We start from the raw sequence: 14,160 nt of genomic DNA on the forward strand, positions 1-14,160 counted from the left end.
TAGTATCATGGAAGTGGCCTTCCATCCAAGCCTCCTCACTAGAGGAAGTTGGGACTTTGTTGGTGATGCTCTTGCCCCCTCTGCTGGTGGAACATCTGTACCGCCTGCTGGACCAGCGTGTGGGATGTTTATTGAATTATCATGAATGGCTATTTGATATTTTTCAGGACTTTTCAGACTTGAGATCCTTAGCCGGTAAATCAAGTTCCAAGATGACCTGAGAGCTCTGCTTTCTTTCAGAGGACTTTCGAAAACCCAGAGGAAGCAGGCGTGCGTCTCCGTGCTGGCCTTCTCGTGGTGCTGCATCGCCGTGGACCAGCTGAGCCACGAAGACGCCACAGCGGTGGAAGACGGCAGGTATGTCTGAGAGCTTGACTGTGGCTTCATGGGCCCGTGGGTCAGCGTCACATTCACGTCCATCCGTGGCGTTGTGGCGGCTGACAAAGGAGCGCGTGCAGCAGCGTTCCAGTGCAACATTTCCTGCTGTGGAATGTCTGCTGGATGGCGTTCCTGGAGGTCTTCCACTGGCCGGCTCCCGCCAGTGGAAGACAAATATATTTCTTGGCCAGCCGTTGTGTCTTCTGATTGGTGATTGAAACGCCTAATTGCTAGAAGAAAGTCATACACCAGCGACCCTCCTTAACCCCCTCCCTCGCTGAACGTCAGCTCAGATTTCCCAGGTGCCTCTCTGTCTGCCAGACGTAACAAAATAACATCTCAGCTCACCAGCTTATTTTTCAAACGCTTTTCTTTCTTCATTTGTGCCAGATGAGCGCTGCAGATAGCGGCGGCGCTCCTCTTCAGCCGCGTGGTCGTCTTCTCGATGGCAGCACGTCAACGCTCCTTGTTCGGATTCAATGTGCATTGTTACGTAACACGCCACCAGTTGTCATAGCGACGGCTTCCTAGAGCTGATGGACATAGAAATGATCTGTTCCAGGGTCAAACCGTGGCCATCACAACGGCTTGGTGGAAGACTCATGGTAAATGGTCTTTGACAGTCCGGCAGAAGAATCCATCTTGAGTGTGCCAATTCCGGCAGTCAGCATCCCAAACGTAGACCTGGCCTTCGGAGGCGTACGTCTGTGAGGATGCCAATCAACGGCTTTGTAGTCATTTGATGTACTTTATCTTGTGACCCCTAAAGCCGCCGCTCTTGTTCTTCTTAGCAGAGAGATAAGATCATTGAAGTGACAGGATGATCACTTCCTGCAGGAATATATGCTAGGGATTATTTGGGATAGCCTAGCATCTCAGCCCTTTAAGTGCTTTACCTGCCAGCAGATTTGTCGTCCCTGGGGGGGGAGGTCGAGGTGAGGGGGCTTTGTTTAGTCTGACCCGGGTCTGCTGCTTCTGCTGCTAAAGCCTTTGGAGACTTCCCAGAGCGGGTGAGGGCGGTGACGCCAGGTTGGAAGTGAACTTTTATTTGATGAAGGGAGAGTTTTCTTCTTATGGTCATCAGCGAGAGCGTGGTGTTTGTCTTTAATAAAGCGTCCTCCGTCTCGTGCGCACAGACCAGTTAAAGATCTTAAGCTGGGTGTCTCCGCTGGGCGCCCAGTGGCTTTACACATATATCACACTGGCAGAAGCCTGTTTGCTTTCCTTCCTCCCCCACGCCGACCCCCCCCCCCCAAACGCTCCTCTGCAGGCCCTGCCCGGCCAATGGTGTCCGCCCGTGAGCCGTGTGGAGTCATCCCTATCCAAAGCACCCACGCTGGCCGGGAATCTCTTTCATCCCCAAGAGGTCGTATCTGATGCCGCTACCGGACACCCCCGCACCCCCCCTCTATCGGGTCAATGATGTGGACTCAACTAAGCTAACACAATAAAAGACTAATGTGTACGTGGAAAGTAGTAAATACGTGTAGGCCTCGTGGTGATGAATGGCGGCTAGAGACCACGGCACCCAATTCTGTCCTTTCCAGTCAAAAGAACAACCTGAATAATTGTTGGGTATCTCGGTTTGTCACCCTTCTCTCTTTCAGGCGGTCCATGCTCAAAGACTAGATAGGACAGCTCGACTTTCAGAGGATGGTGCAAGATCCCACCCAAATATTTATTCTCTTAGGTAGTGAGGCATGCCTTGGAGGGCTGTCCTATCTGGTCGTTCAGCACGAACTGATGAAGCAATACGGTGCAGGACCCCACCTGATCCAGTCCAGCAGTCGGAGCGGAGGTCTGTGATCTGAGTGACACCACCGATACCCCGGTACCCCCCCCTCCCCCCCACCCCACCCAAAGCGGAATGTGACAAATGTTGCCTCCAAATAACAAAGCGTATGTCAGAGTTCACACGGCAGGGGGCGAGATGGAAAAGTGAAGGAGGGCTTTCCCGGGTGTGAACACTCTCAACCGTCCCGCTGACCCCCGCGACCCCTTTGATCACTGGCCCTCGGCGACAGCCCGCCATTCCACGCCAAATTGCAATGTCACGACACACACGCCATCTATCAGGATCCATTTCCCCAAGAAAAACATTCAATATCTGCTACAGCTACTCTTATTCCACCTTTAGGATTATTAGCCATCATTATTCCATTATTATTAGGATTATTAGCCATCATTATTCCATTATTATTAGGATTATTAGCCATCATTATTCCACTATTATTAGGATTATTAGCCATCATTATTCCACTATTATTAGGATTATTAGCCATCATTATTCCACTATTATTAGGATTATTAGCCATCATTATTCCATTATTATTAGGATTATTAGCCATCATTATTCCATTATTATTAGGATTATTAGCCATCATTATTCCATTATTATTAGGATTATTAGCCATCATTATTCCATTATTATTAGGATTATTAGCCATCATTATTCCATTATTATTAGGATTATTAGCCATCATTATTCCATTATTATTAGGATTATTAGCCATCATTATTCCATTATTATTAGGATTATTAGCCATCATTATTCCATTATTAGGATTATTAGCCATCGTTATTCCATTGTTAGGATTATTAGCCACCGTTATTCCATTATTATTATGATTATTAGCCTTTGTTATTCCATGATTAGGATTATTAGCCATCATTATTCCATGATTAGGATTATTAGCCAAATAGTATCTTCTTCCACTGGCTGTTTGGAGAGCTTTATGTTTTTGGTATCAAATCCTGTGGCTTAGCCAGGCTAATAGTGCTAAGTGTCTCGATGATGATGTACCGTATCGTCCTGAGCCGTGATCCTGGATGTAGCCCATCTTAGGAGGAGCGCTGGACTAAGTTTCTCCGGTGAGTAATGGGATAATGTCTAGGAAGCCAATATCCACCATCTTTATTTGATACGTTTTGAGCAAAAGCAATCTATTGTAGGTCACTGTATGCTAGGCTATCCGAATAAAGCATTCGCATCCTAGGTTTGTGTACGAAAGCGTGTAGTACCGTAGAACCTTGGTTTGCGTCATGAAATGGTTCCAGCAGGTCTGACTCTACTGTAATGGAAACCTAAACCAACCTAGTTTTTCCATAAATAATGGAAATCCAATTCATCCATTCCAGAAAGTTAAATATGTATATAATATATAACACACTTTTATACTTTTACTCCATTCAATTCATAGAAATAAGTGATTATTATTAGTGTATTATTAGTTATTGCGGGTCAAAGGTCTTTACATAACACCCTGCATGAGAACCGTGCATGCCCATCGAACTCCACTCACGCTTGTGAACAGGACCAATTGCGTGTTGATGCGCTCGCGGCGAACACTGGTTTGATTCCACGGTCAACAATGTTTGTACACCAGACCCCCTCCGAGAGAATCAGATCGGCTTCTTTTCGGAAAATAGTCCGTTTGCGGTCCTGATGGATGCGTGCAGCCCCTGGTTCTTGCTGGAGGAGAAATGGAATGTCTGGAATGGCAGACCCGGTGGTCCCGGCCTCCAGAACCAAGTCTGCTTGGAACATTTGCAAACTTGGCCCGAGATGAGGTCGTCTAAACAAAAACAATCCGTGGCGAGAACGTGAACCAACAAGTCACCGACGTCCTCTTCGCGCTTGTCTTCTTCAAACCTCCTGGGACCAGAACCTCGGGGCCGTGCCCCGTAGATCAGGAAGTAGCACAACAACTCCACTGTTTCCGTAGTTTGCGTGGCGGTTGGATGGGGGCGGGCTCATCACATCATTTACATAATTGCTCATGGGTCCGGGGCTATCCGCACGGGAACGTTGTCAGGTTCCTTCCGGCTTCCCGAGTGGCAAAACCTGTTTTACAGAAACGATGATGTCACAGACCTGTCGCAGTCACATGACCACAAGTGAGCTTTGACGATGAGCAACAAATATAAAGAAAATAGAGAATATATACAAATATAAGAATCCTAATTTTCGTTGACACAAGGCCTATTTGTTAGGAAACCCCGTCAGGCTTGTTGTCATGGTTACAAGGCTAACAGGAAGTGGGAATCTCCCAGTTATGTCACAAACACTCGTTTGTGGTTTAAGTTGTTGACGGCATGGGAAGCAGACAAGATGTCTGTTCCTGACACAACGTGCAAAACTCTTCCTGGCGGCCAATGTCGGCAGGCGGGAATCGGATTACCGTCTCCCACCGCACTGGCCTTGATTTACACCACGCACCGCCGGTGCAAAGCTAACGTTCTGGCAGGTATGATGTCTTGGCGCGAGGCTGATGTTTGACAAAAGAGACAGAGTAGAACGACGACACGTTCTCAGTTGGTCTTGAGGGCCCTGGGGAGGAACGTCTCCCCCCGAAGTGTCACCTCTCGCCCAAAGCAGATTGTGTTACGTCCAAACATGTCATCGGCGGGACACCGGCCTGGAAATGTCTCTCTGGGGAGCAATCAGACTGACTCCAGCTTTTGTAGGAGCCTCCTCTCTTTGCCACTCCTCGTTTGTCAGACGGCAGGAATTGGACCAAATCCAAGCGGCTCGCTTCCAGTGATTAGAAATCAACTTTGTAATTCCACCCCGCTGAAGATAAACGCCATTTTCCCACCAAACACGCATTTTACGTGCATTTTTAGGAAAGGACTTCTATCCAAGATGACTTTAACAATCAGAGCCCAGCTTGCAAGACGGAAGAAAAATATTGGGGGTGTCAGGAGGCGAGATTCTAGCATGACTTTGAAGAAAAATATCAGGACGCGGGTTTGAGCCCTGGCAGGCTACAGGACTGTGTGGATGTCACCAGTGTGGCATCCACCTGGGCCGAAGCAAATCCCCCAACAGAAGGAGTGCGTTGTGTCGCCCTAACACTTACACCCTTGGCTCTGTACCAGCACAACCAAAGCCAGCATGGCGCCCCATCCCATGCTGGGGGGCGGCTGAAGGGGGGCAGCTCCCGTAGGGCTTTTTGGGGACAGCCAAGGAAGCCCCCCTTCTCGATATCCTCCGCAGCCGTTCGTCTGCCACTTACAACAGCCCCCCCCTACATCCCAGCAGACTCCTCCTGGTTGTCTGGTTGTCTCCTGCTGCGTCCTCCATCAGCCACCCCAGTCCACCGTTCCTAGACGTATACGCCAGCCTTTCATGAATCACCTCCAGGCTCGAGGTTGACAAGTTTGAAATGAGCAAATGTGGACTAATTGAGGCCTAAATGATGGCTATATTTAGTTTTGCCTGATGTCTTCATCCAGAATAAGCACATGTGCAGCAACATCTGGTCAGTGTTTGAAATGATGAAATGTACTCAAACCTGGCTTTTGGCTCGTGATCTCTTCCATAAGCTCACATGGCTGCTTTTCCCGTCCCACGTAATGGACAGTAAATCTGATACCGTACTAGTATAAAACATTTCACCTTTACTGAAGACGGCCAGATGGGAGAGGAACCTTTGTACTTTCTAGTGTTTCTCACCGTTGGTGTACTTCCAAGCCCGTCCAATCAACACGCAGCGTTTGGTGATTTAGTCAAAGAATGAATATTTAGTCATCACGTCTCAGGATGTACAGGAAGACCAAGAAATGCTTTGTGGGTCCAGCCGGCAGGCCGATGGAGGTGTGACTGGAAGGAGGTGTGAAGAGCTTGTTAAGTGATTACAGACTCAATAGCCCCAGCCGGGGGCTTTTCTCAGCCGCTTTCAATGTGTATTCATCTTTTCAATGATTGCTGATGCTGCCCGATGTTTGGCGTATGACAGGACGCCATGGGGGGGGGTCAGAGCTACGGTGATGTACGGTATAGTACAAATCCTGTTGAAGTCCTGAAAGATGAGGAGCAGCTTTTCCCGGGTGGTACTTTTAGACGGAGGACGTTGAGGTTCAGAACCAAACCTTGGTGAGGTGAGGAAACTGTTGTGAAACTTAATGGGGCTCCTGCTGTCGGAGCCCCTGCACCCCCTCCCCCAGAAAGGAGTTTTATTGTTCCCATGGATGGTGTCTGACCACTAGCTTGGACAGCGCCTCCCTGTGTTGGCCTCTGCGGGCCCGACACGTTAAGGCAGCTTGGCGGTCTCGTTGCTTTGGGGAGATGGGAAGCGCCTGGGTGGCAGGGCAGCACTCGGGGCCTCCCTGGCTGGCGCCTGTAATTTTACCTTCCCATTCATCAGCCACAGATATTAATAATAACAGCACATCTGGATTCACTTTACTGTCTGGTGTTAACCCTTTCCACTGACTCCTGCTGCTAAGAACCCCCCCCCCCCGCCCGACCCCAAACCAAAACCCTCTCGCTGTCAGTCTCGGTTTTCTGTGGCCCGTCTGCCGCTGCGCCACGTCTTCTCTAAAAACAGCCGTTGGAAATGCTAGCAGCGAGGTAGCGGAAGCGGAGATTCCAACCCAGGTCTTCCCTATCTGCTGACAGCGTGGCCTGCATGCTAACCACGTGTCCACCGTGCGGCCCTATTCGCTAATCATTACATGAACAGAGTAAAGGGCGCCATCCTACCATGCTGCCATCCAAGCACCCTCCAACGCAGATGCGGTAACTCCACGGCGGCTCGCAATATGTTGATAATCATAAAACCGTAGCGACGCTGGCCCCCGGGGCTTTTTCATTCATTTCTCAGGAAATATTACACGTAGCTTGGCGGCGGCCGGCGCGCTAATGAAAGCCCCGCTGGCCAAGTCACACACGCCGGTCTCATGTTCGAACGAGACGGGCCGTGTTGTGATGCGTAAACAGCCGCGCTCGCACGAGACTCGTCAACTCGGGAGTAAATCACCCTGACGAGCTGTCAGGGCGGGAGCCAGGCCCCCGCCGCCAGGCTTGGCCTCCCGCCGGTGGCAACAGGTGACCGCTGTCTGCAGCGAGCCCCGCCCCCCTCCTCGCCGAGACGGGAACCACAGACACGAGGTTTACTGCACTTTAAGGCGCTGAACGCGAGCGGCGGCGAGTTGTCCGCGTGCATCACTCATCTGCTCGTGAGTCAACACGCATGATGTCACACGCGGGCTGGCCAGCCTCACACACAACCAGACTGTATTACCATAAAAGAGCTTATTTATTAAAGAAAGGGGGAGCGCCGCCTCTTTTCCATGGCCGAGACTGAGCTGTACCTCCCAGCGAGACCCGCGCGTCCCGCCACAAACAACCTGCTAAAAACACTTAAGCATTTCTCCCCATGCAGAAATAAACACGGCCCAATTAGCGCTCTTATTTTTGGAACCGTTTCAGCTGCCAAGAGGAGTTGACAATGTAACCACGCAGACGTGGCCTGGCCCAGACCGCCGCCGTTTCATGGACATCCAGCTGCAGCTCGCCAGGCGGCGCATCGGCCTCGCCGATGTCTCGAACAATCGGCCCACTATTATCCGGCAAAGAGATTCTTGATTTATGAAGTGCGAATGGGGAGCTGCGACCAAGGTGGGGCGCGGGGGCGGGGGCGGCACAAGCAGGCGTCTGTGAGGCAGACACGCAGACTGGCGGCCATGTTTCTTGTGACCCTCAGAAACATCGGATGGACGCCTTGTAAATGTTAGAAATGGCCCATGGGCCGGGGGAGTGGGGGCCGTTGTCAGGCTTCATTTAGGATCAGGCAGGTTGATGGAGAGCCCCGTCATCCATCAACACCACCGCTGTTTGGCTTGATGGCAGTAACATAAAGGTGGACTGCTCTTCTGGGTCCTTGCTTGCTGGAGACCGTGTGTGTGTGTGTGTGTGTGTGTGAGACCTATGTGTGAAACGTATACAACATGTAAGAACACAGCAACATCTTATTTTGTATTCCCGTTGCAGGCGTCCACCCCCACCCAAGACCCAGTCTCTGCACCCGTCCATCATCCTGCAGTTTGGCCTTGCCGGTTCTGGTTACACAAAGACTTGACAGTACGGCCCCACCTGGAGATGAGGTAGGTTTGTCAACTGAGTCGGTGTCCCTTTACACTCGTAATTCTTTGGTTGGACTTTGTGGGCCGTGGATGGTGGAAGCTGCAACTGGAACTTGTAGGAGAACCATTGAAGTCCACAGTCCATGCTCATGAAGATGGGTGGGTGGGTGGAATAAATCTGTGACTTTCTTCTTTTGATTTTCGTTTTTAAATGTCACAAACCAGACGGAGCCGTCTGAGAGGGCTCTTAGATGGGGGAGGGGCCCAGAGCAGCAGAGCAGTACGTGTGTTTTGTTGACTAGATTTGTTGTGAGTTACGTCTATGGGAAAGCTGTTGGCAACACTGATCCCTCCTGCTATGCCTTCTTCTTCTCTGGCAGCAGGCCAGGGGCCTTGTCTGTGTAAATGTGCCAGAAACCCAAAATGTGCGTCCAGATAAAATACTATTCCGCCCTATTTCTATTCCACCCTATTCCTATTTCTATTCCACCTCATCACAGAAGGTCAGTGCAAAGTAGCCGCATGAGGACATAGTAGGTGGTTAAGAGTTAGTATCTAAGAGTTAGTTAAGTGTGTGTGTGTGGGGGGGGGGGGTAGAGGTAGTACAGGTAGTGGCAAGTGTATTTGGAATGGATATTCATCATTGTATGGCCACCACGGAAGTTCCTGCCACTGTCGCCGAGGTGGTCGCCGGAGCTCCTTCACTTCGGCCTGCAGCAGGGGTGATTATGCCGATTGTGTGCTTTTGGACTGCAGCGTAATGGGGGGGGGGGCAAAGTGCTAAACAAACTAGCAAATTACACACCTCCCCAGCGCCAGAGTCAACACAGCTTCGGTCTGCGTGTATTCAGCTTGTGGCCGCAATTAGCCCGAGGTGTGAAAGTCGGCACGCGGGGAGATAAGGCGTGCGAACGGCGCTTTGTCTTTCCCATCACGCCGTGAGCGTCGCGTCCGTGCCGAGTCGGAAGCTTCCCATTGACCGCAGACCCGGAGAAGAAAAAGAGCAGAAAGATGTCGTTATGTGAGCGCTCTGCTTTTATTAGCCGAGGAAAGTGCAGAAGACAAGCTCTTCAATTAGGCAGGCGTCTGTCTCAGGCAGCCATATTTGACCCTCGCCGCGTTCCTGTGGTCCAACAGTAGGAAGGATTAGGAGGAGGAAAACAACTTAATGGGAAGCACATTGGATGGGACCGGGGACATGACAGACTAAAGAGCGTCCTTGTGCTTTCTGATAGGTGTCGCTCCCACGGACGCTCAGGTGACATTGGCCAGACCTTCCAGCATCATTTGGCCGTAAACCAAACGAGCGGGGGCGCTGCGGTGAATTAGCGCATAGAAAAACCAAACAAACACACATCTATCTCCAGCAGATTCTTCAGGGCTGATGTAGCGACTTCTTCCAGTAAATGAGGATTTTTTTCTCCTAAGAATGATTCTCACAGTTTGGACAGCTTTGCAAATTGTGATACTTTCCATGGCCGCCTCTGAGCCAGCGTTGTTTATTCGGGAGTTAATTTGGCCCGCTTTATTGAGCAGGCGAACAGGCAGCCATATTGTCCCGCCGGAGCTCCACGCCAGCTGTAAATACGCCGCGAGGAGCGCCTTCTTCTTGTGTTGGGGTTGTTAAACCTGCCGCCGGCTGCTCCTCGTGCAGCTTTCTTGACATGTTTTCCAGTGAGGCGTCACTTTTTACAGCGTGTGGCTACGTCATGCGTGATGGGAACAATGTCAGTTCATGGCGGTTTGTGGTTTTGCGCCATAGTTGTGTTGTCGGACAATAGAAACGTCCGCAGCGAAGGTCGCTTTGTAGAGGTCATGTGACATCAGTTGGCTGACATGGAGCTATTACGGTGAAGATGACGTCTCAAAGCGTTCATCGTGATTATTGTGGGCGGGGATCCTCTGAGTGCTAAGATGGCTACATGTCCAACAAGTCACGTGTTCACTCGAAGCGGCTAGCCACTCGTCTGACGGCTTTGCTTCCTGTCATCCATGTTCTATAGCGCTTATCCTCACTTGGACGTGGGGCATGCTGGAGCCTATCCCAGCTGGCGGCCAACCAACGGCCGGGCACCCCCATTGTTCTTTTTAGAACCCCCCTCCTTCAGCCGGTCTTCCCGTTTTGACCAGGAGTGTTTGGCCAAATGCTGAGGTGTTTGTTGCCAAGGAAATCGTGCTAGCACCCTGCCCCCTCGCCCACGCAGCCAACGACGACACGGTCATCATCTCTCTGGAAAACAAACCCCACATGTCCACATGACTCAGTCAGACAGGATGTAAAGTGCAGCACTTTTATTGTGAAGGCTTACACCGTGCCTGTCTGTTTGATATTAGACACATTAGATGACATTACTCTGTAGATGTCGTCCTGCGGCGTCTGTAACGTGCCGCTTGACCCCCAGCGTACTTTTATCACCTTCCTGCTCTTGTGGCTTCCCGCGCGTCTCCTGTTGTGCATCTTGCAATTCCTAGCTGCCAAGCGAGGGCTGATGTAAACAACGAGCCGGGGAGCGGCACACATGTTGAACACCAGTTCTGGTGGAGCCGCTCCAGAAGGATTTATCGGACTTCTTAACATCCCTGACCAACGGGAGACGTGTGCAGTCATTCCGGCTGCATGGAGGCTGATTTAGGAAGCCTGGAAAAGCAGCAGGGGGGCGTCTCCCCCCGCCCCGCCCCCTCTCGCAGAAGGAGGTGTGGGGATGTCCTCCCGCAGACAACAAGCGCGCATTGAAGGCCGGTGACATCACGCGCGCCCGCCGGCCTCCATATAACGCAGCCTCGCCGTCTTCCGTGGAGGTCACGCACGAGCATCATGACGTTGGTCCGCGTCACCTCGCCGTCCTTCATCGGAACCCGAACCACAAGCGACCTCCGCTGACGCAGCATGCCTGCTCCCCGCCGTGCACCATACGCGTAATTGCGCAGCTGTCGCTTCGACATGGATCAGAACCCGCACTTCGCGGCCGTGTGCGTGCTGGTCCTGTCCCTCGGACTGTTGGCGCCCAGGGGGGGCTGTCAGCACTACTACCTCCTCCGTCCCATCCCCAGTGACAGCCTCCCGCTCGTGGACTTAAAGGAGGACCCGGACCCCGTTCTCGACCCCCGGGAGCGGGACCTCAACGAGACCGAACTCAGGAGCCTCCTGGGAGATTTTGACAGCCGCTTTTTGTCCGTGTCGCCGCCCGGCCAGGATAAGTTCCCCGGAAACGACGAGCTGGAGGACGCGCAGCTCCAAAAGCCCGGCGGGGTTCTGCCCAAGGAGATCCGGGCTCTGGACTTCGACGAGCAGTTCGGCAAGAAGCACAAAGCCAGCAAGAAACTGAAGCGGCGCCTGCAGCAGTGGCTGTGGGCCTACTCCTTCTGCCCGGTGGTCTACACCTGGACCGACCTGGGCGGCAGGTTCTGGCCGCGCTTCGTGCGCGTGGGCGGCTGCCTCGGCAAACGCTCGTGCTCGGTTCCGGAGGGCATGGTGTGCAAGCCCGCCGCCTCCACCCACCTGGGGCTGCTCAGGTGGAGGTGCCTGCACAGGAAGGCGGGGCTCAAGTGCGCGTGGATCCCCGTGCACTACCCCGTCATCACGGACTGCAAATGCGCGTGCGCGAGCTAGTCGCTCGTGCTCCGAGTGTGGCTGACTCTCTAATGTTTGTCTGATTCTTTGTAACCTGCCGAGTGGACTTCGTGAACGACTCTATATGTCGGCACTCCTGGCCTGGAAATGAGGGACATTGGGCTATTTATTCTTTATATTCTTGCAATAAAACACTGACATGAGTTGAAAAGCTCTGGCTTGCCTTCTTCAAACTTCTCAACCCTTTCTTTCAACCCTGTGCGTGTACTGCGTGTACTGCGTGTACTGCGTGTACTGCGTGTACAGCGTGTACTTATGTTCTTACTGCTCTCAGCAGTGGCCTTATCAGGCGCTGATAAAGACACCATCAGTGATTCTGGTCTCGGAGCGGAGAGGAAGGTTCCAATGTGTAAACAAGTCATGTGACGGCTCTGCATGATAAGATGTGCGCTGATGCTTGCTGATAATCTGACGGTCAAACAAGAAATTGAAGTTGGATTAAGAGTTGCGTCCGTGTCAAACAGGTTAAGGTTGGGTCGCGTTTACATGTCTGAATGTAGCTTTCATTTGATTTCTTGGATTCTGTGAACATGCAGTAATACTGGTTGAAATACTTGACTAATATAAACGAAATGACGCCTCCGCCCATCCTGCCATCTTCATCTGCTTATCCGAGGTCGGGGGCCACGGGGGTAGGAGCCTCAGCAGGGAATCCTGTGACGGAAAGTTCTACTCCTGGAGTTTGAGAAGGTCCATGCGTTGACGGTAAATGGGAATACAGCTTTGTGAAAAGTATCGGGGTACCGGTGCGGTGTGCTTTCTGTTGGGGGCCCCTGTCAGGCAGGCAGCTGGCCAGAAGGGTCAGTTCTCTCTGGGCTAAAATCATGGATCAGTCTCCGCATCGGCCGGGAACAGGAATGGTCCCACTCTGGCGATATTCAGACTTAGCCATTGACCTGATTCGTGATCAAAAACCAAGACTTTGAACCTGCTCACAAGCTTTGAAGGCTTACCGTTACCTTGTTGCTGGTCGCGTACGCATCCTGTTAAAGACACCTTCAGTGATTCATGCGTCTTAGCTGGTGGTCACTAAAGATGTTCTCCCATCCACAACTGTCAAGCATACAATGGCAAGTAGATAGACAACTACTCATGGCCTTCTTTGGTAGTTAGTTTTATTACCGAGCTGGTAGTTTTAGGTGTATTTGGCAGCAGCGGGGGTCGTGGTGTGTGTGTGAGTGAATTTACAGCAGCTTTCCAGCAAATGAGTGTCTCAAGCCCCCCCCCCCACGATGCAGACAGGGCGGCACCAGAAAGCCTTGCATGGTGTTTGACTTGTGCTGACGTCCTGATGATGCTCCTTGTGGAGCCAGCCTGATGCGTCACCTCGCAGCCAACCAGCTCTCTTGGCACCAGGCTGCAATGTGGAGGCCCGCGTGGACGCAGTAGCCTTTAGTGCGTGCGTGCGTGTGTGTGTGTGTGTGTGTGTGTGTGTGTGTGTGTGCGTACGTATGTGTGTGTGTGTGTGTGTGTGTGTGTGGAGAGCGAGAAATGCTAATCCGCCCGTCTTTGCTGCCGTGCTGATGATGATCAGGCTTCACATTTACAAGCTGGGTCCACCTATTTCAGGTTTGGCGTGTCATCAGCTCTTAAGCTTTCCCAGCACCGACGCAGCCCCCCCCCGCCACCACCCCTCACACCTCATTGGCAGCTCCATTGACTGATGCTGTCGCTCCGTGTTTGTCAGCTGTGTTTTTACAGGAGCACGGCACTTTGTAGTCACATGACCAGGAGGGCTGACCTCAACTAAGAGACGAACACACCTTTTTTAATAAAATCACAAATCTTCATTTTTCATCTTGTCGCCCCCCCCCACTGGCAACAAGACTTCTACCTTTTCCAGCTGCTGTCGTTCCTTCACTTGTGCTCTTCAAACGTTTTTCACGATTCACTGGGACATGGACATCATGCTCGTCACGCTGGCCGTCCTTTAGCCCAACAATTTCTTTGGCTTCTTTTCCTGCTGCTCTGCATGCTCCCTGGTCCCTGGTCCCTGGTCCCTGGGCCCTCCTGAAGCCAATCAAGTGATACGCTGAAGCCAAAAACCTGATGAAACCAGAACAAGTGCAGACACTTTCCCGATCAGAGCGAGCTACTCCTTGTTAGCCTTGGAAGTCTGACTAGCACCGCCTGGCTCATCATCTGGGGCGCCGACATCACAGCCTGACGCTTCACCTGTCAAAATGAAGCAGCAGGAAGTCCTCATGTGAGGCACCCATAGGAGACCGCTCATGAATGCCCGTCACGGGGCACCCCCATTGGCCCCCAAAGGCGGCTGTAAA

General features: G+C 51.8%; 1 protein-coding gene across 1 annotated transcript; it reads left to right on the forward strand.

Moving 5' to 3' along the window:
* Positions 1-278: 278 nt before the first annotated feature.
* nog1 (noggin 1) lies at positions 279-11,962 on the forward strand. Its single transcript, XM_058048610.2, has 3 exons — positions 279-357; positions 8,156-8,268; positions 11,299-11,962. The coding sequence occupies exons 2-3, from the start codon at positions 8,264-8,266 to the stop codon at positions 11,855-11,857; spliced, it is 564 nt and encodes a 187-aa protein (XP_057904593.2). The 5' UTR covers positions 279-357; positions 8,156-8,263; the 3' UTR covers positions 11,858-11,962.
* The last annotated feature ends 2,198 nt before the right edge of the window (positions 11,963-14,160 follow it).

The sequence above is a fragment of the Doryrhamphus excisus genome, linkage group LG16 (assembly GCF_037039965.1).
Source record: "Doryrhamphus excisus strain RoL-2023G ecotype Guam linkage group LG16, RoL_Dexc_Guam_v1.1, whole genome shotgun sequence".
NCBI lineage: Eukaryota > Metazoa > Chordata > Actinopteri > Syngnathiformes > Syngnathidae > Doryrhamphus > Doryrhamphus excisus.